The sequence below is a fragment of the Caloenas nicobarica genome, chromosome 3 (genome assembly GCF_036013445.1).
Source record: "Caloenas nicobarica isolate bCalNic1 chromosome 3, bCalNic1.hap1, whole genome shotgun sequence".
In the NCBI taxonomy this organism is placed as follows: Eukaryota; Metazoa; Chordata; class Aves; order Columbiformes; family Columbidae; genus Caloenas; species Caloenas nicobarica.
In genome coordinates, this window is record NC_088247.1 from 87,570,193 (window position 1) to 87,595,731 (window position 25,539).

The 25,539-nt window shown below is 41.2% G+C and overlaps 1 protein-coding gene across 2 annotated transcripts in view; it reads right to left on the bottom strand.

The window, feature by feature from the left end:
• Window positions 1-233: 233 nt before the first annotated feature.
• ZNF318 (zinc finger protein 318) overlaps window positions 234-25,539 on the bottom strand; it is a 30,827-nt gene continuing 5,521 nt past the window's right edge. Inside the window, exons 2-11 of one of the 2 annotated variants that reach the window (XR_010606007.1) lie at window positions 25,367-25,512; window positions 16,721-17,354; window positions 14,694-16,118; window positions 10,939-11,038; window positions 9,883-10,169; window positions 6,797-7,000; window positions 6,215-6,314; window positions 5,047-5,165; window positions 528-4,615; window positions 234-411 (exon numbers count right to left, since the gene is read on the bottom strand). Coding sequence is in view for 1 of the 2 variants with exons in the window: in XM_065632318.1 (XP_065488390.1) it covers window positions 1,211-4,615; window positions 5,047-5,165; window positions 6,215-6,314; window positions 6,797-7,000; window positions 9,883-10,169; window positions 10,939-11,038; window positions 14,694-16,118; window positions 16,721-17,354; window positions 25,367-25,512 (6,420 nt within the window). In the remaining variant the exon portion in view is untranslated. Of the gene's footprint in view, window positions 4,616-5,046; window positions 5,166-6,214; window positions 6,315-6,796; window positions 7,001-9,882; window positions 10,170-10,938; window positions 11,039-14,693; window positions 16,119-16,720; window positions 17,355-25,366; window positions 25,513-25,539 lie in introns of both variants that reach the window. The other variant, XM_065632318.1, reaches the window with a different exon arrangement.

Genomic DNA, 25,539 nt, shown 5'->3' on the forward strand with positions numbered 1-25,539 from the left:
TCTTCCATTGACCTCAGTTGGGAATAAATCATATTTTTATTGTGCAGGCTAGCGTTGAATGCCTTCATCATCTACAGTTTCTCAATTTTATCAGTTATTACAGGAGTTAGAAACTAACTCAAATAAAACATTTTCCTTGAGTTTAAAAAAAAAGTCAAGAAGGAAGTCTTGTTGACCATCATATGTTTATTTTTTAAAACAATTTACAAATAAAAATGTTATATTTATCCAAGCAAACACATTTAATACTTTAGTCTTTAACAAGCTATACAAATGAGAACCATCACAGTAGAGCTTTTGATAGCTCAAGGACCATTCAGGGTAGGCATGCATGTGTCTGTATCACATGAAGCGAGTCCAATTCCTGACACCAGGGTTCTCATCTTCTGCTTCTTCAGAGCTGGTCAGCTGCTAAATGATTTAACACAAATAGTTACTGGATCACAATACAATGAAAGAAAGCCCATTTCAAATCATGTAAGTGACCTCAATATGTCTGGTCCAGGTGTCAGGCCACAGAGCCTTACCGATTAGTCTTCTTCTCCAAAAGCCAGTCGGACAGATTTTCTCCCCTTGCTTAGTGATGTGGCATCCATACATGTGCTTATACAATACAATGAAACAGCTTAAGTACAGATATAACACAACAGTAATTACAAATCACAGAGACAGATAAACAAAAAAATCAACTCTAACCACATTCTTGCATTTCAAGCAATGAAAGTAAACAAAACCATGCATTACAGTTTAAAGAAATGTTCAGGTTTAACTCTTCTGCAAGTCTCCATTTCCTCAAGTTCTAAATTGCTGTTCTCGAGCTCAAGTAGCTGGGCTACTCACGGTGCTACTGACACAAACAGGGTGAGCTGGAAATCATCCAAGAATGGTCAAAGACTAAAAGCCCCCCAAATAAACAACAAAGACGCACGCATTATAAACGAGAGATTCCATTTTAATAGCAGAGTGTAGAAAAGAAATTGGCAAAAAACCCACATGAAAAACATTTTACACAATTAATTATGTACAGAATGAAGTATGTGTCTGGTTTCCAATGACATAAGTTTCACTTCAGTCAAGTCCTACCACAGGATGCAAAATACACCCAAACCCCTCAACTGGAACAAAAAGAAAAAAAACCACAAAAAACCCCAAAAACATATACATAATCCCAGCTCTGGCTCCTCAAATATTGGGACTGGCTGGGTTCACTTCAACCCACTGGGCTTTTTGCTAAGCTTTCAGCGATTCCTGAATTTGTTGTAGCTTCCAAACTACTGTCAACACTTTCTGTTTGCTCAGTCTTCTTGCTCCGGACAGTGCATACTCCCTTGTCTCCTGAGCCACTCTCCTTTCTGTGTGTTTGTTTGAGCCCAGGAGGGAAAGTTTCCACGCACCCAGCAGCCTGACTTTCAGTGCTGCCTCTGTCACAACTCAGTGGCAGCATTTCAACAGTGCCACCTTTGCTCTCCTCCACTTGTAGAAGGATCTCAGACGTGGGAGAAATGCCCTGCATTTCTGGAACTGGCACGACCACTTCTGTAGTGTCACTATTTGAGGACTGCAATCCAAGCTGTGGCACAGCTGTTTGAGAAACCTGTGTGCAAAATTTATCTTCCCAACTACTAGAAGTCAATGCAGTAAAATCAGTAACCTCTGTTTCATCCACTGTTTTTTCAATGCCCAGCTTCCTACGTTTACTGGACTCCAGCCTAATGGATGCAACAGTTTCTCGTTTTGAGACTTCTTCTGTATTCTCATTTAAAAGTCCTGCTGTAAGGATGCTGCAGCATTCATGTTTTACCTTTGTATGTCCCAAACTGAAATCAGTGCTTTTGAACTCAAGCTCTGCTTTCTGGGAGGGGGCCTTGTTCTGTTTCACATCTTCTGATGTGACTTTCTTGTTATCCACACACACATTTGCAGAGAGACTTTCAGATTGCTCAGAGTTCAATCCTGAGTGAGTGGTATTCAGATGAATGTCATTGGCTGCTGAGGTTCTTACAACCTCATGCTTTGTTTCTGGGGGGTAGACAGCTTCTTCTGAAAGATGCTCCCTATGGAAATCTGCTGATAAAGCAACTACTGACCCTCGGGCAAGATCAGAATGAGCCCTAGAAAAGCCTCCAGTCCCTACTTTTTTTGCACCTCTCTTGACAAAAACATTATCTAATGTTGCATGAGATCCAGTGTGTTCTATTTTTTCAACTTCAACTACTAATTCTACACTGGATCTCAGTTCAACAGGGTTTACAGAGCAGGTGTTGACTAATGATGCAACTTCCTGCCTTTGGGTCTGGTTATCTAATACTGCCTGGCCTGAAGGTTCAGGGCAAACTTTTTCTTGAGCTTCGAATAAGCTACTTCTAGTTTCTGTGTTGCCGAGACACGTGTCTGTCAATTCTGAAGCACTAACTTCATCCGAACTAGCTTTTATTTCTACATTTGGAGGATCTGAAAGATCCTGACCACTTTCAGAACAAGAATGGGTTGTGATGACCTGTTCCCCATTAGTAGCTCTGGAAGTGTCCCATTCACCAGGATTTCTTGTCAATTCTGAAATCTTATTTTTGGTTTCCGAAATTCGGGAAGCTTTGCCAAGGAGTCCAGGCTGAGATACTTCCAAAGCTACACTTTTCAGTTTTACATCTTTTAAGGAGGCATCAACAGAAATCTGCTCTGTCATTACTGCTACTAAAGCTTCTTCTTTTGAAGTCTTTTGAGAATCACAGAGCAAGTCTGGACTATAAGTTTCTGAGTGAGTTCTACAGTTATCACTTAACTTTTCCTTTACCAAATGGGCATTTCCCAAATTTTGAATTTCAGTCTGTGCTTCAGGTAACAAAGTCTTTGGGTGTAAGCTAAACTCAGTCTCTACTGCTTTTACTTCCCAGTCTTTCATCTTTGCATCTTTCTTCAAGGTACCAGGAACATGTGTGTTAGTAACCGCAGTTTTATTTGCATCTTTCTGTCCAACTTTCTCTTGGACCTCTGTATTCTGTAGATCACAGACCTCCTGACTGCCTACCTGCTCTCTACCTCCTAGATCCACAAGTCCAACTTCTGCGGGCATCTCGATACCAGAAACAGTTTTTGTTCCTGGTAATTCTGTGACTGACCTTTCTGACAGCTGCAGCTGACGTGGTTTGTCAGCCTGATTCTCACCAAGAATGCAACTCCCCGTTACTTGATTATTACACTGTGGGGAATCTCCTTTCAATTTAGTCCGAACATCTGCTGAAACAGGCGTCTGAAATTGTTGACTTATGTCTTTCTGAATACCATTTTCAATGTCATGGCTCATCTCAGTATGAAGTATTAAAGTCTCCTGAATATCTGTTTTCTCCAGCTCTGAGCTTCTCTCAGCTGAGTGGACTTGATTAACTTCAGTAGCCACCTTCTGAGAATCCTCTTTCAAGGAGGATGAGTTATTATTTGTTTTAGGGTTCGCAGATAAGTCTGCAGGTTTTGTTAGGTTAGAGTTTTCTCCATTTGGAATTGCAGAACTTGCAAGCTTGCTGTCAGCTGAACCCTTTCCACCACTACTGTAGAAAATATCATAAAGATCTTTAGCATTGGCTGTGGCCAAGCAAGAGTTCCGTTTCTCTATCTTTTTTGCCTGTTCACTGAAAGCAGTTGAAGGTGGTGGTGGTGGTGGTGGAGGGGGTCTCACAAGCATTGCCAGCATTGTCTGTTCACTTTCAGACACACCTGGAGCTACTTCATCTGCAGGGATGACAGCTGCCTGCTGGACTGCTGGTGGAGGAGGGGGTGGAGGTGGTAAATCAGAAGTCTGAGAAGACTCACTCTTCTCCGTTGCTTTCAAATCCTCCTCTACCCCTTTTAAAATTACTTCTTCTCCTCCAAAAGCTTTTGAGATGATATCTGGAGGCAGCAGAACATCTGCATTGGTTTCTTTTACCACAGGCAGTGGTTTGGTGGTAGCTCCAGAGGATTTAATGGATAAAAAAGTGTTCAAAGGTGCTGGTTTGCTAACTGTTGTAGTAGTAGACTTCCTGAAAATCATGGTGGGGACCGGTAGGTTGGGTAGAATTTTTGTTGATGTTGATGTGGAAACAACTGGTATCCACGGGCTAGTGTGTGGAATAACAGTTTTCCCAGACAGTTTGATTTCAATGGGCTTGACGTGTGGTTTCCCAGACTGACACTTGTTCTCCTCTTTGTTTCCTTCTGTACTCTCCTCCTTTGGAATAGTTCCTCCTGGGGTTTTATCCTCTCTCTCAGTCTTTTTCCAGCTGAATTTCCCAAAGGAAGTCTGGCTTGGTGATTCCTTTTTAGACTCCTCTTTCTTTTCTTCTTTCTTCTCCTCCTTTTTCTCTTCCTTCTTCAGCTTAAGCTTGATACCCATTTTTCGCCCAGCAGAATCTGTTTTGCCTTGAGTTTCACTAGTCCCTTCTCCAAGCTCTGGGATGCTCTTTCCTTCCTCTTTCTTTATTATTTTTGGCTTCTTTTCATCCTTTTCTTCCTTCTGCTTCTCGACTAGTTTCCGTTTCAGCTCACTCTGCCGCCTGCGCTCTGTTTCCAGAACTACAGCCAATCCAGCTTGACGGTCTAGATTTCTCCTCTCTTCATAGAGTGGGTTTTCATCTATGTATTTCTGTGGAAAGAAATGGCACAATTTTAGCCACTGTTTCCATGGAAAGTAAATCAATAAATTCAGCTCTGTAACAGTTTTAACTTGATCAGTAAGAGCTATCTCAACACTAAGAGAGCAGAGAACTTCTTCCTACCAAGAAACTGAGATGCTACAAACTCCACCTTCACCAACTTAATGTGAACTGAGTGGTGTCACTTTACAGAAAAGTCTGAAAATCAATACTAGGACTTAAACACCATTTCAGCCTCATGCAGATAAAAGATTAGTCTCTGTGTAGTGGCAAGTTCTGCTTATTTAGTTTAGTAGAATGTAGTGCAGATAACCAAATACATATACTCTGAGGAGTCAAATGTCATTGTTCAGGAAAGGAAGACAGAACAAGTAGAAGCTAACAAAAGGAATGACTCATTCCTGGTACACCAGTTACCAACCTTGTATTTCTCATTGTGGGGATGACTTTTCACATGCTGCTCTGCTGAGATTTGATCTCCAAAAAATTCATGACAGAGCTGGCAATAATATCCAGTGATGGGAATCAGAAACTCAGAGCCTGAAAAGGCCGAAGAAAATGATCAGAGAAACAAAACTTAATAAATGCCAAGCTCTTAACAAAGCCAGATAAACATACCAAAGAACAACAGCAAAATCTCCAGCAATGTTCCTTTAGGAACGGTTAATGCTGCTCTCCTTAGACTTATAGTATAGGAAACACCACTACCAAGAGCAAACATGTGAAGTGAAGAAGCTTGATTTCTCTGATTCAAGAAATTGTTTTAGTGCTCTCTATCATATTAAGGCTATCCTCTACTCATGAAGATTAGCGTTTCCTACAGTCTTAATCTATTTTCCATCTTTGTGGTATAGTCTGCTTGAACACTAAACACCTGGTTTATAAAAAGAACACAAGTATTTTCATTGAAGTTCAGCAAGACTGCACCCTTGTGCCTACAGAACCAACTGTGGTTATCTAACACGCTGCAGATCCTCCTTTAGCAGGCACTGGTAGAAGTATGTACAGATTAACAAACTGAGACTGACCACTGGCAGGCCCGTTTAGACATTCAGATTTTAAATCTCGTATTAATTTTCATATCACCTACAGCCACATCCATATGGCTTTCTCAGATTCTCTGTATCCACACTCTACCAACTGCTCATTAGTGATTCTTCAGGGACACCTCTACTAAAAATGTATGGAACGGAAGAGTCTGTTGCAAGACTGTGTGGAATAGTGCACAAGATCTGCCAAAACACAGCAAGTTCTTGTGGTCATGTTCTGAATTTTAATATGTGAGCAAAAATCACTTCAGAACTACACTGGAGAAAAAGTCACCTGGTATTCAAAACTAACACTAAACTAAAAACCGAACTCTAAAAAAGAAGAGAAGAAACCACGCTATGTTTTCCTATGCTCTTGCTTCATGACCTTCTCCATAAAAACAACCAGGAAATAAAATCATTTGCCTTCTACCTAATAATACAGTATATATATGTGCTCCTATAACAAGGTAAAGTTTTGAAATTCCTTTCTCTGAGCAACTGAAACCTGTTGGAGGGCAAAGGGAGATGATACCCAAGTTAAGAAAAAAATCAACCTACCTTTTGCAGGAACAGTTATCTTATCGATGCGTTTTATGGAGTCTTGTTTGGTCTCACTCTGGGTCTTCGAAGCCCAAGGTCTGTTGTAAGGATCCAGGGTCTATTTGCACAGTGACAGAGGTATACAGGCTCATATATTACACTAGCAAGGCAAGTACACTTGTCTTTTTCCTTTTTAACATATTTTCAGAACACTGAACATTAAAATCAACGTGCAAATATTTACAGGAACTATGTTTTCCTCTCTCTCCCCTCCCATTTTGCAATTTATAATGAGAAAACAACCTGTGAAAAGGGTAAAATGTAAATGATAGCAAAGAACGAGTAAACATAGGAAACACAAATACCAAATGCTAGTTCCTGAGGAAAATGAACACAGGCCCCATTTACACTAGTCAGAACACACTGGTAGCTGCACAAACTGCTCAAGTCACACATTAGGAAAAAATAATTTGGTAAGCAACTTCCTGGGTTCATTATTACTTCAGGTTCTCTTGTAAAATGTAGTTCTGTGATGTATGTTTTCGTGTTAAAATTTACAGCAATATGAAAAGCACTTAGTGAAGGAAGCCTGCAACATACCTGTCTGTGTTTCTTATTATGCATGTGTGTGAAAAAGTCAAACATGGTCCCGCAGATGGTATTGCAGTCTTTGCACCAGTGGTTCCCTGCATCATAATATTCATAAATATTGGCCAACTGGAAAGGATGTTTGGAGGACTGTGAAGAGGATTCTGCTGGCTTCGGGCTTCTACCTCTGGATTTTTCATTAGTAGTTTTTGATTCCTAAATTGAACAAAAGGAAACACTTCTCTAAGACAAGGAAGGACAGACATAATGCTCTATTAACTCAGAACTCTGTCTCCAGCAGAAGCCACGCAAACATCAGAAAAAAAGAAAAAAAAACAAAAAACAAAACATCACCTGCTTTTCAGCGCCCAGGCTAATTCCACTGTTTCAGAGAGCTGGTATTGCCGACTAAGATGCTGTGTGGCCACAGTGAAGAGCTTCCAATAAGGCTCCCAGATGTAATGGCTGGATGGTTGTAGGCAATCAAGGAACCAAATGAACAAATTCCCGATAGCATGCACCCTTCCCACTTTATGGGTTTCACATAAAGATCTGAATATTAATTGTTTCAATTTACCATACTAGCCAAACAGCGCTCAGGAGACTTAAAATGGTTCCCCTAGAAGCATTCAGAAGTTATTGTAAAAGTAGCTTGGATGAAATCAGAATTAAAAAGGAAGTAAGAATTAGTGGACTACAAGTATTTAACTCAGTCAGCTTTATCAGACTATTTGAGAGTTCCCGAATTCTCCAGAAGACTCATTGCTTAGCAATAATAGACAGATGGTGTTTTCTTAATTACCTAAGTATATAAGGTGAAGTATCTTGTGATTTAAGCACGTGATATTTACACTTCCATTGATTTGTACAGAAAGACATCACACAGTGATACAGAGACATTTCAGGACTCTAGCCAAAATTAATACTACACTAACACTGCAAGAGTAGCAAATCGAATAATCCCTGAAATAGATAATGAATGAGCCATGCTAATTTAGATTATGATAGTACTAGATATATTTTGAGTTTTGAGTTACATTTTCCATGGCTGAAAGCCCATTATGTTATCATTTCTAATCTGTATGGCAGTCTGGAAAGAACAGCATGTTAACTTAGCAGACTCGAGTTGGTTGCATGATTTTCAAGTCATTCACTATCGGTGTTGAACAAATTTACTTAAGCAAATTCAAAATTATTAAATAGCATCTGCCTTACTTGACATTCCCTTTTATAAACAGGGATAGATTCTCTCCTATTAACGGCACCCCACACAACATACATCGAACAATGAAGAGACACCCAGGCTACTACGCACCCTACAGATATCCATATCCCAGTACAATCTAGTTCTTGGTAACAGAGTAAGAAGTGACCCAATGAATATTTGCATATATTCTGTCTGCAAGAACATAGCAAAGCCAACATTCTCTTAATAAGAAGATCAACTTCTGATCCACAGAAAGTGCATGGAAAGATGTTCATGATGTCTGAGAAGTGTCATTGTTTATGTTATTTACACACACACACACCCCGAATATACCTTATAAAAATGCTATCTCAATTAGAACTTTAAAAAGACAATGCTTCTCACATAGATAAATGACAGCCAACTCTTAAGTCCAGTTTGTGCTTAACCTCAGCTCAAAGATGCCCTTATAATTTGCTGCTATTTGGAGCCCAGAAGGGACGATCAGTCTGTTCAGTACAAGGTTAGCTTCACCTCTGCACTGACAATGTAACTGCAACACGCAGACACAGGTTCAGCAGCAAGGGAACACAAGGTAGCTTGCAAATATGCAGAAAGGCATACCGTTTTGCCCCTAAGTTGGCAGAGTCAACCAATCTCTGTGTCAAAAGGCCTGCACTGTCTTTCTTTTCATTAAGGAGAGTTAACAATCAGAATCACAAGGTGAATCTTAGAGACTAAAGGCAGTGTCCTGTGTGCCTACAGATATCTGAAAATATTAAATGTTCCTGGCCAGAACTCAGAATTTTCCATGTTAAAATAAGGAACTATGAAAAGAGGAGCAAGTCCTTATGAGTTTGGACGATACAAACAATGAAAGATAAAATAATGAAAAATATATTCACACATGCCATATCTCAAGAAAAGAAAGCAATATAACTTAATGCAATGAAGGACTTAACGGACATTGTTGCCTACTTTACATTTACAATGTGGTGACTGAAACAAATTATTTGTAAAAGTAAGTGGATAGTAAAATGAAAGGCATCTAAAGAGTTCTCTGAACCAGACCAGGATGAAGCATAAGGGAAAGTTTACAGGATACACAGATTTGAGTGACCTTGTAGGAACCTCTTACCCTACTAACATCTTCCTCTCTAGAAAAAATATACAGTAAGGTCTAAACAAAAAGCATCTACCACCTCTCATCAGCTATTTCAGTTACATACTTGAATAAACATCTGAAAAGCAGAATAATTCATGTCCTGAATACACACATAGCCTTTCAGATGTTACTATCATACACTATTTCCAAAGTAAAAACTATCTTCTGGAATGCAATAAGCCTGTTTTGGTACATCCAGTGCTCAGTAGTATAGACCACGTCAGAGAGACCATACTGATGCATACTGACATTTTTTAAGAGAACACATACCATGTACATAATAATCATGTTAAGCTGACAATCATATGTAAGTCTTGCAATTTGTTAATATCATCACCCAGTGAGAAGACCAACATGCTCCAACCTTGCAAAGAGCTTTGCTGCTACAAACATTCCTCCTTGAGAGGCCGGGCCAGAAACGATGTAGAGAAAAAGGTTTGTTCTCCTGGTATGGCATTGAGACCGAACAGCTGCAAACCCTCATGGCACTGTTCAATCCAACCAACACCTCAGCAAAACCAAGATCAAAAACAGTAAATGGAACGAACTGAACTGCACCAACCCTGAGGGAAATTATGAACACTGATACTTTGACTCTCACCTGCATGCACCATCAAAACCAGCATATGAGATGTCATAACAAATTATATCGAATGGTCCTCTAGTAAGTGTTTGGGAGCAGCTGTCTCCTCAGCGCTCTCTTCTCTTAGTGGGAAAATCATTAGCATACAAGCCAGAAGACTTTACCTTGTTGGAGGAAGATGTTTTCTCCAGACCTTTTGCATTTTCTGACTTGCTGTTCTTTTCTGAGGAATCTTTGGTTTCCACAGATGGTTTCCGGGGCTTTTCAAATATGTTAATCCCCAGGATTTGTGCTACTTTGTCAAGCTCAGACTGCTTCTTGTCAGCTGCATCAGATTCTTTATGCAGCTCTGATATCTCTTTCACAATATTCTCTTGTAGCCTGTTCACCTCAACCAACAGAGGGTCTTTGTGTCCATCCTTCTCACGACGTTTTTTCCTCAACATTTCTCCTGAGCCAATCAAGGAAGCAGAAGAGTTGGAAATGTAAAAGGAAAATTATCTTAAGATCTGTACAACTATTCCAGCAACAAGTAAAATGCTAATATAAAATACTACTGCTAAATATTGACTAGGGAATTGTAAAGATGGAACTGACCCTCAGGTACAGAATCACTAAATCTGCATGACCCACCTCTGTACAGATTGCCTTAATATACACCCCCAACAGAGGCACCATAATCCTCAAGAGAGAGCATCAATTTAATAATCAATATTTCCCTATGTGACCAAACAATAAAAAGTTATCGAACGTTCTAACCTGAAAGTATTCTTTTCCAAAGGTGAGGGAAATTAGTATTTACTTGGACCAAACAGAAGTTTAAAAAAAAAAAAAGTTCGCTCTGCCTAGAGAGGACTTTTCTTTCTCCAAATCAGATTCATGAAAAATTGAAAGGCATGCTGACATGTCTTCAGTTACTATTTCTCACTTCTTCTAAAGAAGCACTAAAACGCACAGTGTCATTTATTTAACTTATCAAACTGCTAAAAAATATGCAAGAGCAACTGTTCACTTCAGTGTAACAGCCAAATTTTAACAAAATTAATTTGAAATATAGTAAATAGGTCACTGGTTTCTCAAGAGTTCTGCATTGCCTGGAGTATGAAAATATTAGTTTTAAACCACAGACTATTACTATTTTGGTCTTCACTTCTCCTAGCAGGTACTGGGACTTGTGACATACCTCAACGGAAAAAAAAAAATGTGGGGATGCACTGTACCTTGCTGTTTACGAAGTCTGTCCAATTCAGTCTTGAGATAGTAAAGCTTCTTCTGCCGTGCTTCTCGTTCATTCTTCAGTTTTTCTCTCTCTTCTATCACCTAAACAGATTGGAAGGGGACTGGATTTTCTTCTCTTCCCAACACAAATTGATCAGTCTTGCAAGAAGCACAGCATGACCTCAGTTTGCTGGTCACAAAACACTGCTCTCAAAATGTTCTTGAGGATTTTAACACCACAAATACACCTCTTCCTCTGCATCTGCAGGTAATTATATCGTGCCCACATTTCAACCCTATGTGAGGGCAATTTTTTTCTTTTGGGCAATACATTCCCCAAAACTGCTTTGTTTGTTGCACCATTTCCCAAGGCACTTAGGCTGAGCTGACTGTCTTCTACAGAGGTGAGTAAGATCAATGCTAAATGGCTTTTCAAAACTCATGCAGTATCTCTACAGCCGGAATGTTCCACCAGTGATGAAGACTTCACAGCCCTTCACGTTACCTTCCTGCTTTGACTCTGGCCAATTTTAGCTATTATTTGGGCTCCTGCTTCAATCTGATTGTAACTCTATCACCAAATGTATTTTGTAGGCATAACTGTTTGAAATTAAACACCTGGATGAAGCTTGTTTCTTGCTCAATAAGATAAACTCTGGTGTAAGGAGCTCATAAATCCACTTTTCACTAGTTTTCATTGATTCACAGAATCACAGAATGTTAGGGATAGGAAGGGACCTCGAAAGATCATCTAGTCCAATCCCTCTGCCGGAACAGGAACACCTCGGCGAGGCTATACAGGAATGTGTCCAGGCGGGTTTTGAATGTCTCCAGAGAAGGAGACTCCACAACCTCCCTGAGCAGCCTGTTCCAGTGTTCTGTCACCCTCACTGAGAAGAAGTTTCTTCTCAAATTTAAGTGGAACCTCTTGTGTTCCAGTTTGCAGCCATTACCCCTTGTCTTACCATTGGTTGTCACTGAGAAGAGCCTGGCTCCATTCTTGTGACACTCACCCTTTATATATTTGTAAATGTTAATAACGTCACTCCTCTGTCTCCTCCAAACTAAGGAGACTCAGCTCCCTCAGCCTTTCTTCATAAGGGAGATGCTCCACTCCCTTAATCATCTTCGTTGCTCTTTGATTCTCACAGAAGGTAACCCGGCAATATGGTAAAATAAAATCTGAAAAGTTCTTTCAGTTTCTTTCTCAGCTTCATTTTTCAAGAGACAAATCTCATTTTTTTTTTACCTCCACAATGCTCTTAAAGTTTACTACTGACTTCTCCCTTGAACAAACAACAACTGACCCAAGGCCTTGACTTTCCTAGAGAATCACTACTACTATGGCAATGTAAATGTTGGCAGGAAGCCTAGATCCTGCCCAGAATAAGCCCTGGAAGGAGTTCTACGAACACAGTTAGACCACATCTTAAATGCCACAAGGTGGTTTTTCTTGTACCTTTTTTTTTTTTCGTGGTGCTGGTAGTTTGCTGTTGTATTTTTTAATCACCAAAACACCATTCTCTCATTCTGGGCTTTCTGCCAGCATAGAGGCACCAACTGGAACATGCAAGTTTTTATACTCCAAGCCATCTCAGAGAACAAAAAGGGGGAGGGGGACTAAGCCCAAGCCAAAGAATTCTGTAGCGCAGACGCCCTAGAAGTTCTGCCAAGATGTACAGGTGAGTTACCAGGGTATGTCACAGCAGAAGAAAACCACACACCTTCAGCCAACAGTGCTCCTCCAGAAGTGCCGAGTTGCATTAACAACAAAATTTCAACCGTGTCAGCTGAAGAAATTATTATTCCTGCAAACACTGCAAGCTCACTTATCTGCTGATGTAGCATTTTGTGTAAGTACTCCTCTTCAAGTCACTTCAAACAAAATGCATAGAGGTTATCTCAGACCAAAAATGTGAAGTGACTTCTTTTGAGCCTCTCTTGGATTCAGCAGTCCATCTTTCCATGGCCTGATTTGTTCTGAGGAGCGTGATATAAATGAGGAGGCAAGAAGCTTCCAGGCTCTGCCATGTGCTGCTCTTCTACTAGCAGATCTACCAACTCAATGTGCCATTAGCACAGCTACATCAAAAGAAATGTCTCTAATGTAGATATGCATATGTAGATGAAAAATTAGGTATGAGCCAGCAATGTGCGCCTGCAGCTCAGATAGCAAATTGTATCCTGGGCTGCGAGTACGGCATCCAGCTCTGGGGCCCTCAGCACAAGAAAGACATGGACGTGTTGGAGCCATGAAAATTATCAGATGGCTGGGACACCTCTCCTGTGAAGGCTGAGACAGTTGAGGTTGCTCAGCCTGGAGAAGAGAAAGCTCTAGGGAGACCTTATTGTGGCCTTTTAATATATAAAGGGGGCTTATCAGAAAGATAAAGAAAGACTTTTTACCAAGGCCTGTAGTGACAGCACAAGGGGCAATGGTTTTAAATTAAATGAGGATAGATTAAATTGTACATAAAGAACAAATTTTTTACAATGAGGGTGGTGAGACACCAGAACAGTTTGCCAAGAGAAGCTGTGGATGCCCCATCCTTGGAAGTGTTCAAGGCCAGATTGGACGGGGCTCTGAGCAGCCTCATCTAGTGGAAGATTTCCCCGATCATTGCAGGGGCATTGGAACTAGATGAGCTTTAAAGGTCCCTTCCAACCCAAAGCATTCTATGAATCTAAACTCTTATTTTAACAATAAAGTTTGAGTGGACACCAGTTTGCAAACTCAAACAACTTTGAGGAATCTTCCAGTCCTTTGACAATCATATAACTACGGTTTCCTATTTTAAAATACAGGGTGTTTCAAAAAGATGGACCCAAAACGCCTTGTGTTGCAGAGTTGCCATCTTGCAAATGACTGAGGCCAAGGGCTGTTTGTGCGCTGGGGGAGACATCTATTGGTAATACTTTGAAACTCTATGCCACACCCTTTAGAGTTTCATTCATGGGCAGTTTGTGGTTGCAGATATATAGTGATTTCAAATTGGTCCATCATTTTGAAACACTCTGTATGTTCTTCCCCACTACTCTTTAGTTTACATACAAACCAAGGTAACTAGAAGGGGAAGACATTAACACCCATAACCTAAGCTGGCGTCACATGCGCCAAGTAAAAAACAGTTTCAAGTTATTTTGATTTTGTGATTCCTAGAAGAGATAATTAATACAAACGTAGAAGGAAAAATATATGCAGATGTGAATGACGACATCCTTTAGTATGTATTTAAGAATGCCTAATATAAGTATAACCATGGTATTATTGTACCATGTACCATGTTCAGATGGAGCCTCCTGTTTGTGCCCATTACCTTTTCTCCTGCCACTGGACACCACTGAAAAAAGCCCAGCTCTATCTTCTTTACACCATCCCTTCAAGTATTTGTATCTAGATATCTCCAGGTATTCCAATATCTAAGGCTCAGTAGAATAACGCCAAGCTGTGGCCACCATGGAACTTTTCTGCAAGATTTTGGCTGGCCCAAAGAACTTCAACTCTGTGCTTGATTTCATTTGTCCAGCCGTAACGTACGGATGTACAACTTTGGGGGATTTTAAACACATTTTTTAAAATTGTCACAGAGTAATACAGACGAATGCCTAGAAATCTTTAACAAAAGCAAATTTAGTCCAAACGCTTTTAAAGCAGAGCCACTGAGGAAAAAAAAAAAGCGCACCTGAAGAAGAAAAGCTTCTACCCCAGCAAACAAGCAGTCCAACATATTTTGATGTATTTGAATAGATAACATACCTTCTGCTTTTGAGCTGCCCGATTTTTTTCATCTGACATCTTTTCTGTGGTACTTTTGAGAGGGTGTGAAGACAGACGAAGGGGTACTTTAGAATTAGCAGGAGTGGTAGGGACACGAATGAGTGCAGACCCATCTCTTTTTACATCAGGGACATCCTTTCCCATAGAGACTGTCTCAATCACCCGAAGGTTGGGACGCGCGGGGTTTGCTGACATGGCCACAGTAAGAAGACCATGAGCTTCTGGCAGTGTAGGATTGGGCTGCTGGGCAGGGGGGTACATGGTCCAGCCAGAGGCTGCATAAGCCATATAATGCCCATATGCATCATATCCTGGAGGAGCCATTGTGGGAGGTGGATAGTTTTGGGGCATTTGAGCAGCAGTGAACTGGGAATAGCTGGGAATTTGGTACTGGGAAATGGAAGTAGGTGTAGGTGGTAAACTAACAGGAGCTGGTGGAACTGAGGGAATGAGAGAGACAGAAGGAAGAGGCTGTTCTGGTGCACACGGAGGTATATCCTGTCCCACTGGCTGGTTCTTAGTATATTCTGATTTCTGAAGAGAGGATGTATCTTTACACTGCTGGAAAGAGACTGGAGGTGATGCTGAGTGCTGCTGGCCTGATTCAGGAGAACGTGTGTCACTCCGGCTGCGACGCAAGTCCCAAGATTCCAGTCTGCGGTGATCTGAAGAGCGACGATCAGGAGAACGAGATGCCAACTTTTTGCCATGGAGGCGTTCCTGGGTACGAACAGCCAGTTTTCCAATTTCAGCAACACCAATGTCAAGTCCAATGGTTTTGAGTAAGTCATGGATCTTTGCATACTCAGCATTAGGCTCTTCTAAAGGATCCAGCTTGACAGGTGGAGCAGGAGAAGGAGGTGGGCTCACTTTCTGGCTTATTATGTCATTGCCACAACTCAGCAGGGGCTTCTGAACATGGAGAGATTCGGTTTTGGTGTCTTCATCCTCATCACCATAAAGAAATTTCTCTTCATCCTCGATGTCAGGAAAACTACGCCTCCTTTTCTCCTGAGCACTGACAGAATCAGCCATCATGCCCAGAATTCGGGAGAAACCACTGCCATCCTGACTAGCCCTCTCATGAGGCAGCAAGAAGTCAGTATGGTGATCAACAGGCTCTGAAATGGGTTCTACCTTTTCCTTGTGACTTAAGAAGCTTCCAAACTTATCTTCAAATGTGAAAGTGTCTTTGGGAGCCCCAGCAAGTGGGCTCCACTCATATAAACTGTCACGCAACTCCTTGGTTGCAGACTCCACAACAGAGTCTTTGTTAAACCGTTTGAGAAAGTTCTCCACTTCAGAGGCAAAAGGAGCCGTGTTGTTGCTCTGGGGCAAAGGTGAACAACTAGAAAGAAGAGGAAGATCCTTGCTGGGAGCTGGACTGCTTGAAAAACCCTCAGGCTGAAAGAGAGAGAAGTTACTATTTACTACAGCACCTTCTGAGGGGACTATGTACCTCACCAAAGAAACAAAGGAACATGTTAATTTCTCCTTGAGTTCAGGGTTGAAGAAAAGAGTCAGAAAAGACAATATACAATTGAAAGAGAACACAGGAAACTACAAAACAAGTAGCCTAATGATTCTGGAATGTTATGTCCAGCAATGAATGCTTATCTCAGATAATACACAAAATCACAACTATATTTCATTAATTTTTGCAAGCATAAGAACTGAAACTTTTAAATTGAAACTCTATAACACAAATTTGGCTACGCTTCGAGTTTAATCACAGATAAATAGGATTTCAACAACTTAAGACAGGTAAAAACAACCACACTGTGGTTATTCCCAGTCACTTCTTCAGATATGCCTAATTAATGTCATGTTAAATAGGATTTCCAATAACAGGTACAGAATGGGATCCTCAGTATTTGAGTACCTCCTGAGATAAACATGTCACTATCAAACCAACACTGCTTTTCTATTTTGCGAATCAAACCAACATTCTCTATCATGAAGTAACTGTTTTGGAAAGTAGAAACATAGACAGACAGAGATCAAACCTGGATAGAAGACTCTACTTCCATCTCCACTCGTTTCTTCAAAATAGATTTTTTGGGCATGGATGGGATTTCCTCAGGCCTATATGTATACCGAGGCTCAGAAGTCTGTAGTGTGTTAGTCAAGCCAGGGATAACATAACCACTGCCTGAAACATCATGATTCAAGTTTCTACTACGCTCTTCTTCTTCTCTTTTCCTCCTTGCACGGTCAAGCTCTCGGAATTCTTCACTTAGGTATGATGGGCTTGGGCTTCTACTGCGGCTGTGGCTTCGCCTGCGATAGTTTCGCGTTCCTGATGAGAAACCCTGATGCTCTCCACTCACACCATGCATCTTCTCATCCTTTTCGTACCGTGGACGCTTTATTTCTCGTCCCCTCTCTTCTGGCCTCAATGGGTAGGAGGATTTCCTGAGTTTGTCACCATCTCTGTCAGATCCACGAGGCAGCTCTTCTCGACGACCATAATGTGGACTATAATCGGAACGATGAAGAAAAACATCTCGGTTGCGGTAGTCTTCATCATGTCTCATGATGAAGGGACTTGAAGGCTGATCTTCATGCGATGGGTATCTCTCAAGGCCTCGAGAACATGAGAGGCCTCTAGTGAATATTGGACCATCAGCCATATCATCCCTGTGTAAGAGAAACACAGAATAAACATAAGTACTTGAGCCAGAGTAAACTAAGTCTTACTCCTACTCAAGAGTAAGAAATTTCCAAATCAGTTTCAGAATAACATCTCCATCACTAAATAGAAGCAACATTTTATATATTTAAAGGGCAAAGGAGAAGGGGAAGACTTATTTGAATGGTAGTACAAATCCTTCCTAGGAAGTCACCTGCAAACACAGTGACATGAACAATACAACTCATACTGCAGACGGAGAGCTGTAAAAACATGATAGGATGGATTTATTTCTGTGAAGGAGAAAGACTACATGTTTTAAAAAAACATTACTAACATATTTCAGACCACAATCTTTTTCCTCATCTCTCCCAGCAAGATGCTAAGGTCACATTTCATATGAATTATTCAAGGTATAATTCAGTTTCATACTGGTAAATGCAACGAGATCCTCTTTTTATCTTCAGTTGTGAACAAGGATCACAAATTCTAGCAACATTTTCTGTTGCAACAGATCTGTAGACAGGACTGTCACTAATCATATGAACTACTACTCCCAAAAAGACACACAGTTTTTTATAAGATATATGTGAACCAGGGATAGTAAATGTAATATAGGTTGGTGCAAAAGTATATGTGGTTTTGGAGTGTGAATTTTAAATCATTGTAACTAGGCTCAAACACATCTTTATTAATCAAAATAGGAACCACTACAATCAACACATTTTTGCTAACGAGAAATAAGTTTGCTTATTCCTGTAGCATAAAAATCCATGTTTCGGAATTTGATGAACTCTTGGAAAGCGTCTTCTTCCTCCTCATAGTTGTGGAAGCGTTGTCCCTGCAAAAAGTTGCTGAGGTGCTTGAAGAAGTGGTAGTCAGTTGGCAAGAGGTCAGGTGAATATGGCAAATGGGGCAAAACTTTGTAGCTCAATTTGTTTGACTTTGGGAACGTTGGTTGTGCGATGTGCAGTTGGGTATTCTTGTGGAGAAGAATTTGGCCCTTTCTGTTGACCAATGCTGGCTTCAGGCATTGCAGTTTTTGGTGCATCTCATCGATTTGCTCAGCAGACTTCTCAGATGGAATGGTTTCATTGGGATTCGGAAAGCTGTAGTGGATCAGACCAGCAGCAGACTGCCAAACACTGACCATGACCTTTTTTTGGTGCAAGTTTAGCTTTGGGAAGTGTTTTGGAAGTTCTCAGTCCGACCACTGAGCTGGTCATTGCTGGTTGTCATATAAAATCCACTTTTTGTTGCACATCGCAATCCGATCGAGAAATGGTTCATTGTTGTTGCGTAGAACAAGAGAAGACGACAATTCAAAATGACGATTTTTTTGATTTTTGGTTGGCTCATGAGGCACCCACTTATTGAGCTTTTTCACCTTTCCAATTTGCTTCAATTGCCGAATGACCATAGAATGGTCGACGTGGAGTTCTTCAGCAGCTTCTCATGTAGTTGTAAGATCACCTTTGATGATTGCTCTCACTTGGTCATCATCGACTTCCGCTGGCTGGCCACTACACTCCTCATCTTCAAGGCTCTTGTCTCCTTTGCAAAACTTCTTGAACCACCACTGCACTGTATGTTCGTTAGCAGTTCCTGGGCCAAATGTGTTGTTGATGTTGCAAGTTGTCTCTGCTGCATTACGACCCATTTTAAAACATGAATGAGAAAACCACTCAAATTTGCTTTTTGTCTAACATCTTTTCCATAGTCTAACATAAATATAAAATAAACAGCAATAGGTGAGTAGCAAAAAAAACATAAAGTGAAAAAGTGCATTAAAACAATGTACAACATAACCACATTTATTTAAGAATGTATTCCAATATTAAACAGCAAATTTCAACAATGCAAAAACCACAATTCCTTTTGCACCAACCTAATAGTATCATTCCTTTGTGCCAGCCTCTGCATTATTACATACAGTGGATGTGCAACTGGCACGCCACCAGAATAACTAGCTACATCTCTTGGAGTATCTTCTTTTGGACCAATTCCTGTACACACCTCCAATTACAAGCACCATTTTAACTAAGGCCTTTTTCCTCATCCCTAAAAACTTCTCTGGGACTGTTCTTTAGATCAGGCAGAAACAAACCACACCAGCCCCTGGTTTTACTCACAGGTATTTCAAAAATACAGCAAGATCCTCCAGGAACTGGAAGCAAATATACTCCTTAAGTTAAATCAATGCGACAGAAGCACTAGAGAAATGCCTTGCCCAAGTGATCAAGACATCAACTTGAGATAAACTATGTATTGTAGCCTGAATCCTCAAAAATCACCTTCTCCTATGGAGAAAAGTCCCTCCATAGATCTGAGATGGGACAAATCAAGTCATGCCAGATCACATGTTCAAAAAAATTTGCAGATAAATTTTAGCCCGAGTTTTTAAACTCACCAGACTGTAGAATAACAGACATAAACAGACAGTGTTTTTTTCTTGGGTATTTTCATAGTTTACACACACGTATTTAAGAACAAAACCAACACAAAACTTCACTTTACCTCTAACCTGCATCGTTGCAAAGCATTTCATATGTTATTAGATGCTTTATCAGTCCAACACATCTTATAAGGCAAACATGGCATACACCAGTACCCACAGTATTAGATGGCATCTTTCCAGTTTCCAGCAAACTACACATATGCACCCTGTCCAAAAGCACCAAAATATCAAAAAAGTAGCGAGAATTAAAATTCATACATTAATGTTGCTGTTCACAGCCTACATAAAGGTACATCTATACTCAGTGTCACCTTTTACAAGAGCCTGCTAAACCTGTACAAACTGCACGAACACACCTGGTGGGTAACAAATGTATTTCGCCATACACCTTCAGCTGATTTTTGAGCAAATAACGAGCATGCATGCTTGCCAGGTGTCACAATTCAAATGCTTTGACCGCAGTAACAAAGCAACAGGAATATTTAATTATACTTTGGAAAGAAAGGAACAGCAAACCTACTACACTTAAAACTAGAAAGATGTTCCAAATACACTCTGAACAGCTAAGATGCAGATTTAAAACCTAAAGATACAAGTGTGAGGAAAAGGATTACTTGCCTTACATAAACTGTGATTCTTTGAAATATGTTTTCTGTAAATACAGTCCAACAGAGATACGTCTCTCTTAACAGGTAAGAGTGCTTTTAGTCAGCAGTGTCCACTATAGGCTATCGCATCCATGAGAGAGGACACATGGTGGTACCACCGTGACCATCCCAGTTCCCTCACCAACACAGAATCCATGATTTACTGGAATTTGCAGTTTCAGAGGAGAACAGACCATAGACTACATAGACATAATGCCTCAGAGAACTACAACTAGTTTAAAGTAAGTTTACTTCTTTGGCACTTTCTTCACATACACAGAAACAGAAATAAATAAAGGTATTTTACTGTCAGCAACCAATAGGACTCCACCTTAATAGAGAGTCTTTGAATAGTAAGTCAGATGAGCTGCTCATGCTCAACCCAACTGTGACTCTTGATATTATGCTGAAAAAACCCTACTTCAGAGCACAGCTTAACACAGACCGAGTCTCTGCAATGATACGCTCTAACCTTTTGCATTAATCTCAGAAGAATTAGTGGGATGCTCTGTATAGCTTATGCCAGCTCAGACAGTAGTAGAATGTCTTAAAAATACTGACAGAAGGAGAGATGGAAGACAGGGAGAGGGATAAGATATATTGACAGACTGAGATTCTGGAAGACAAAAAAATACTAATCTGTTGAAGACTGAAGCTGCTTAGGTGACTTTGAAGTCACAGGCCAGAAGTATTCAGTATGCTTACTTAGACATGTGCAGGAGGCCAGCTGCCGTAGAAACTTAGGGCAAGTTCTTACAGATGCTTTAGGATGGATCTGAATGTGGACACACACCTTGAGAAATTCTCCTGGGACATCCTGAAAATCCATTGCTGCAGGAGAATCCAAAAGCACACTTGATTTCCATCCTTTGGTATTTTATTTCCTTTATAGGCTAATGAACCTCTCTATCATCCCAAGGTCCTGCAAAAAAACAGGTCAGCAGGAGAGCACCTGAAGAGCAGCACAAAGGAATTCCAGCCACTCCAGCCAGTAAGTCAGCTTCATCTGGGGCCCAACTTAGATGCCTCTATGCAAACACATATAGAACAGGCAATAACCAAGAGGAGTTAGAGATATGTGCATGCCTGCAGGGCTATGATCTCATTGGCATCATGGAGATGCGGTGGGATGACTGCTATGACCAGAGTGTTGGAATGGAAGGATACAGGCTCTTTAGGAAGGACAGGCAAGGGAAACAAGGAGGATGTGTCTCCCTCTGTGTCAGTGACCAGCTGGAGTGCATGATGCTCCCCGCCTGGGGATGGATGAGGAGCCAACCGAGAGCTTATGGTTCAGGATTAAAGAGAGGGCAGGGACAAGTGACATTACAGTGGTGGTCTTCCACCCAACCAGGAAAAACAAGTGGATGAGGCCTTCTATAGACAGATAGGAGCAGCCTCTCATTCACAACCCCTGATCCTCATGGGGAACTTCAACCACCTCGCTATCTGTTGGAGGGACAACACAGCAGGGCATAAGCAATCCAGGAGGTTCCTGGAATGCATTGATGATAACTTCATTCTCAACAAGGAGGAGCTGGTGAGGAATGTGAAGCTCAAGAGCAGCTCTGGCTGCAGTGAACATGAAATGGTGGAGTTCAAGCTCCTTAGGGCAGCAAGGAGGGTACCCAGCAAGCTCATTACTCTGGACTTCAGGAGAGCAGACTTTGGCCCCTTCAGGGATCTGCTTTGTAGAGTACCATGGGATAAAGCCCTGGAGGCAAGAGGGGCACAAGAGAGCTGGTTAATATTTCAGGATCACCTCCTCCAACCTCAGGAGCAATGCATGCCAACAAAGAGGAAGTCAGGCAAAAACACTAGGAGGCCTGCACGGAAGAACAAGGTGCTCCTGGACAAAGGCAAACACAAAAGGGAAGCCTACAGAGGGTGGAAGCAAGGACAATTAGTCTGGGGGGAATACAGAGAAACTGTCTGAGCAGCCAGGGATCAGGTTAGGAAAGCTAAAGGCCTGATAGAATTACATCTGGCCAGCGACGTCAAGGGCAAAAAGAAAAGTTTCTATAGGTATCCTGATGATAAAAGGAAGACCAAGGAAAATGTGGGCCCTCTCCAGAAGGAAACAGGAGACCTGGTTACCCAGGATATGTAGAAGACCAAGGTACTCAACCACTTTTTTGCTCCAAGCTTCACTAGCAAGTGCTTTAGCCACACCACCCAAGTTGTGGAAGGCAAAGGCAAGGACTGGGAGAATAAAGAACCATCCACTGTAGGAGAAGATCAGGTTTGGGACTATATAAGGAACCTGAAGGTGCACAAGCCCATGGGACTTGATGAGATGCACCTGTGAGTCCTGAGGGAACAGCCAGATGAAGTTGCTAAGCCACTATTCATCAGATTTGAGAAGTCATGGCAGTCCAGTGAAGTTCCCACCAACTGGAAAAGGGGAAACATAACCCCCATTTTTAAAAAGGGAAAAAATGAGGATGCAGGGAACTACAGTCCAGTCAGTCTGACTTCTGTGCCCTGCAAGAACATGTAGCAGACTCTCTGGAAACTATGCTAAGGCACACAGAACATAAGGAGGTGATGGGTGACATCCAACATGGCTTCGCCGAGGGCAAATCATGCCTGACAAATTTGGTGGCCTTCTATGATGAGGTTACAGCACTGGTATATAAGGGAAGAGCAAGTGACATCATCTACCTGGACTTGTGCAAAGCACTGACACTGCCCTGCATGACATCCTTGTCTCTAAATTGGAGAGACATGGATTTGACAGATGGACCACTTAGTCAATAAGAAACTGGCTGGATGGTTGCACTCGGAGTTGCAGTCAAAGGCTTCATGTCCATGTGGAGACCAGTGACAAGAGGCATTCCTCAGGCATCCGTATTGGGACTGGCGCTGTTTAACATCTTTGTCAGCAACATGGACAGTGGGACTGAGTGCACTCTCACCAAGTTTGTCGATGGCACCAAGCTGTGTGGTGTGGTCGACACCCTGGAGAGAAGGGATGCTACTCAGAGGGACGTTCACAGGCTTGATAGGTTAAGTGCAAGGTCCTGCACATGGGTCAGGGCAATCCCAAGCACAAATACAGGCTGGGCAGAGAATGGACTGCCCATGGCAGAGGGGGTGGAACCTGAAGATCTTTGAGGTCCCTTGTAATTCAAACCATTCTATGATTCCATGAAATTACAGAGAATAATTTGGAAAAGTGATTGCTTGAAATCTCTGAGTAGTTAGCAAAAATAACTGAGAATAACTACATTAAGAATTATTTGCTCCAATTACTTTCAAATTTGAACAGCCATCTTCAGAAAACACTCTATTTTTTACTTTTTTTTAAATGAGAATGAGAACATACCATATGCCAAATAAGAATGTGATATGCTCAGTTTTAAACCCAATGATGATTCACAATAAGGGGCAGTGGGCACCACTCACACAAGTGCAGCCAGCACAAACAGATTAGACAAAAAAAAAAAAGAAATGCAACCACATGGAGTTCTGGCATACCTACACTACAAATATATGGGAAGTCACTTAAAAACTGAAGTCTACATGGTCTCACTTTCTCTTATTCTCATTCTGATTCATTTGTCATTTTTATACCTTCTCAGGAGTCTATTCTGACCATTTTTTACATCTATGGGTCTTGTAACTGAGATAAAATGAAAATTTTTCATCATTTCCACACTTACGTTAAAATAAACTCCACTGTACCTGATGTTACTTCTAACCATGCATCATAACCACAAAACAAATTAAATATAAAACCTCGCTGGAGAAAAGGAAGCAACGGGACAAACACATCCCCTGCACTGCATGTTCTTAATTTGCCAGAGCAGTGCCAGTTCTCCTACCTGCCATTTCCTGCTCCTCCAACCACTGTACTCTCCCTGGGCACACGCAATCATTTCATTCAGACGACGGCAAGCTGCACAGGGGATTTACAAATTGAACACTGATCCCAGGAGAACTGAGGTAAAGCCCTAAAAGTGACAGTACTGAAAACTAAACATTCAGTTGTTTTTCTGCACCTGCTGAAACTTAACCTTACACTTGAGAAAGACAGGAAATTCACTTGTTCTGCTCACTTCCCTCTTTTTCTTTTTTTTTTTTAAACCGTTGGGGATATTTGCATCAAAAATTGAAGTTATAGTGTGGGGGGGTGGTTTGTGCTGGATGCTTATCCCTAACCTGAAACTGCAGTGGCAATTCCAGACAAAGAAAATCATTTTATTTGCGCTGAGTCTTCTGATTTTACTTCTTTTGCCAGATTATACCTGTTCTCCTCCTGAAGACAAAGATTTCCAAACAGTATTTACTAATATTTATTTCTCCCAAAAATTCCATCAAGGGACCCTAAGAATTCTAACTCTTATTTTATCATGTATGAGAGACTGACGTCGTCTGATGTCTGACTACATTCGCCTCTCTTCTGCAGTGTTTTTGGAGTAAAAAAAATCTTTTTCTTCAAGCTACAGTAGAGCTTTCTTCTGGACTATTCTCAAAAATTGGGAAAGTAGATTATTCCTCCCAATAAATGAAGTTAAAGCCTTATGCTATCCACAACCTTCCTTTCATTCAGGACTAGGTAGGTTCATAGGAAACAGAAAAAGGTGGCTGAAGCTGTGAAATGTCAAATGAAGTAGCTGCCTCTGGGCACTTTCAGTTTATATGAGTTTTAGAAGCAGTTGACAAAAATTAGAGAGTATCTGTTTAGAGTTACTATGAACACAGGCAGCGACTTTTGTTCAGGAATCCACTGCACCACAACTTGCTGGAGGCTGGGGATGTATTCCAGGGAAGCATCACTACACGCTTGCCCTCTTACCCTCATTCCTTAGGCACTCACCGAGCTAATTAGATGTTTGGTCTCACCCAGTACAACCATTCCCACATTCTTACTGTTTCAAGCACTTGAATCCCCATCTGCAGAGGACCATACCTGTCACTCAGGTTATCAATTGGTGAGCCCAGTCTATCAGGCAGCCTCCTTCGCTCTGGTGTGCCAATGCAATACCGGTCATTACCAACAGTAATCCGCAAACTCTGTTCCAGTGAAGACTCAAAGCGGAGACTCGGTGAACGTCTCTGTAAATTGAAGAAAGAGTGCAAGCC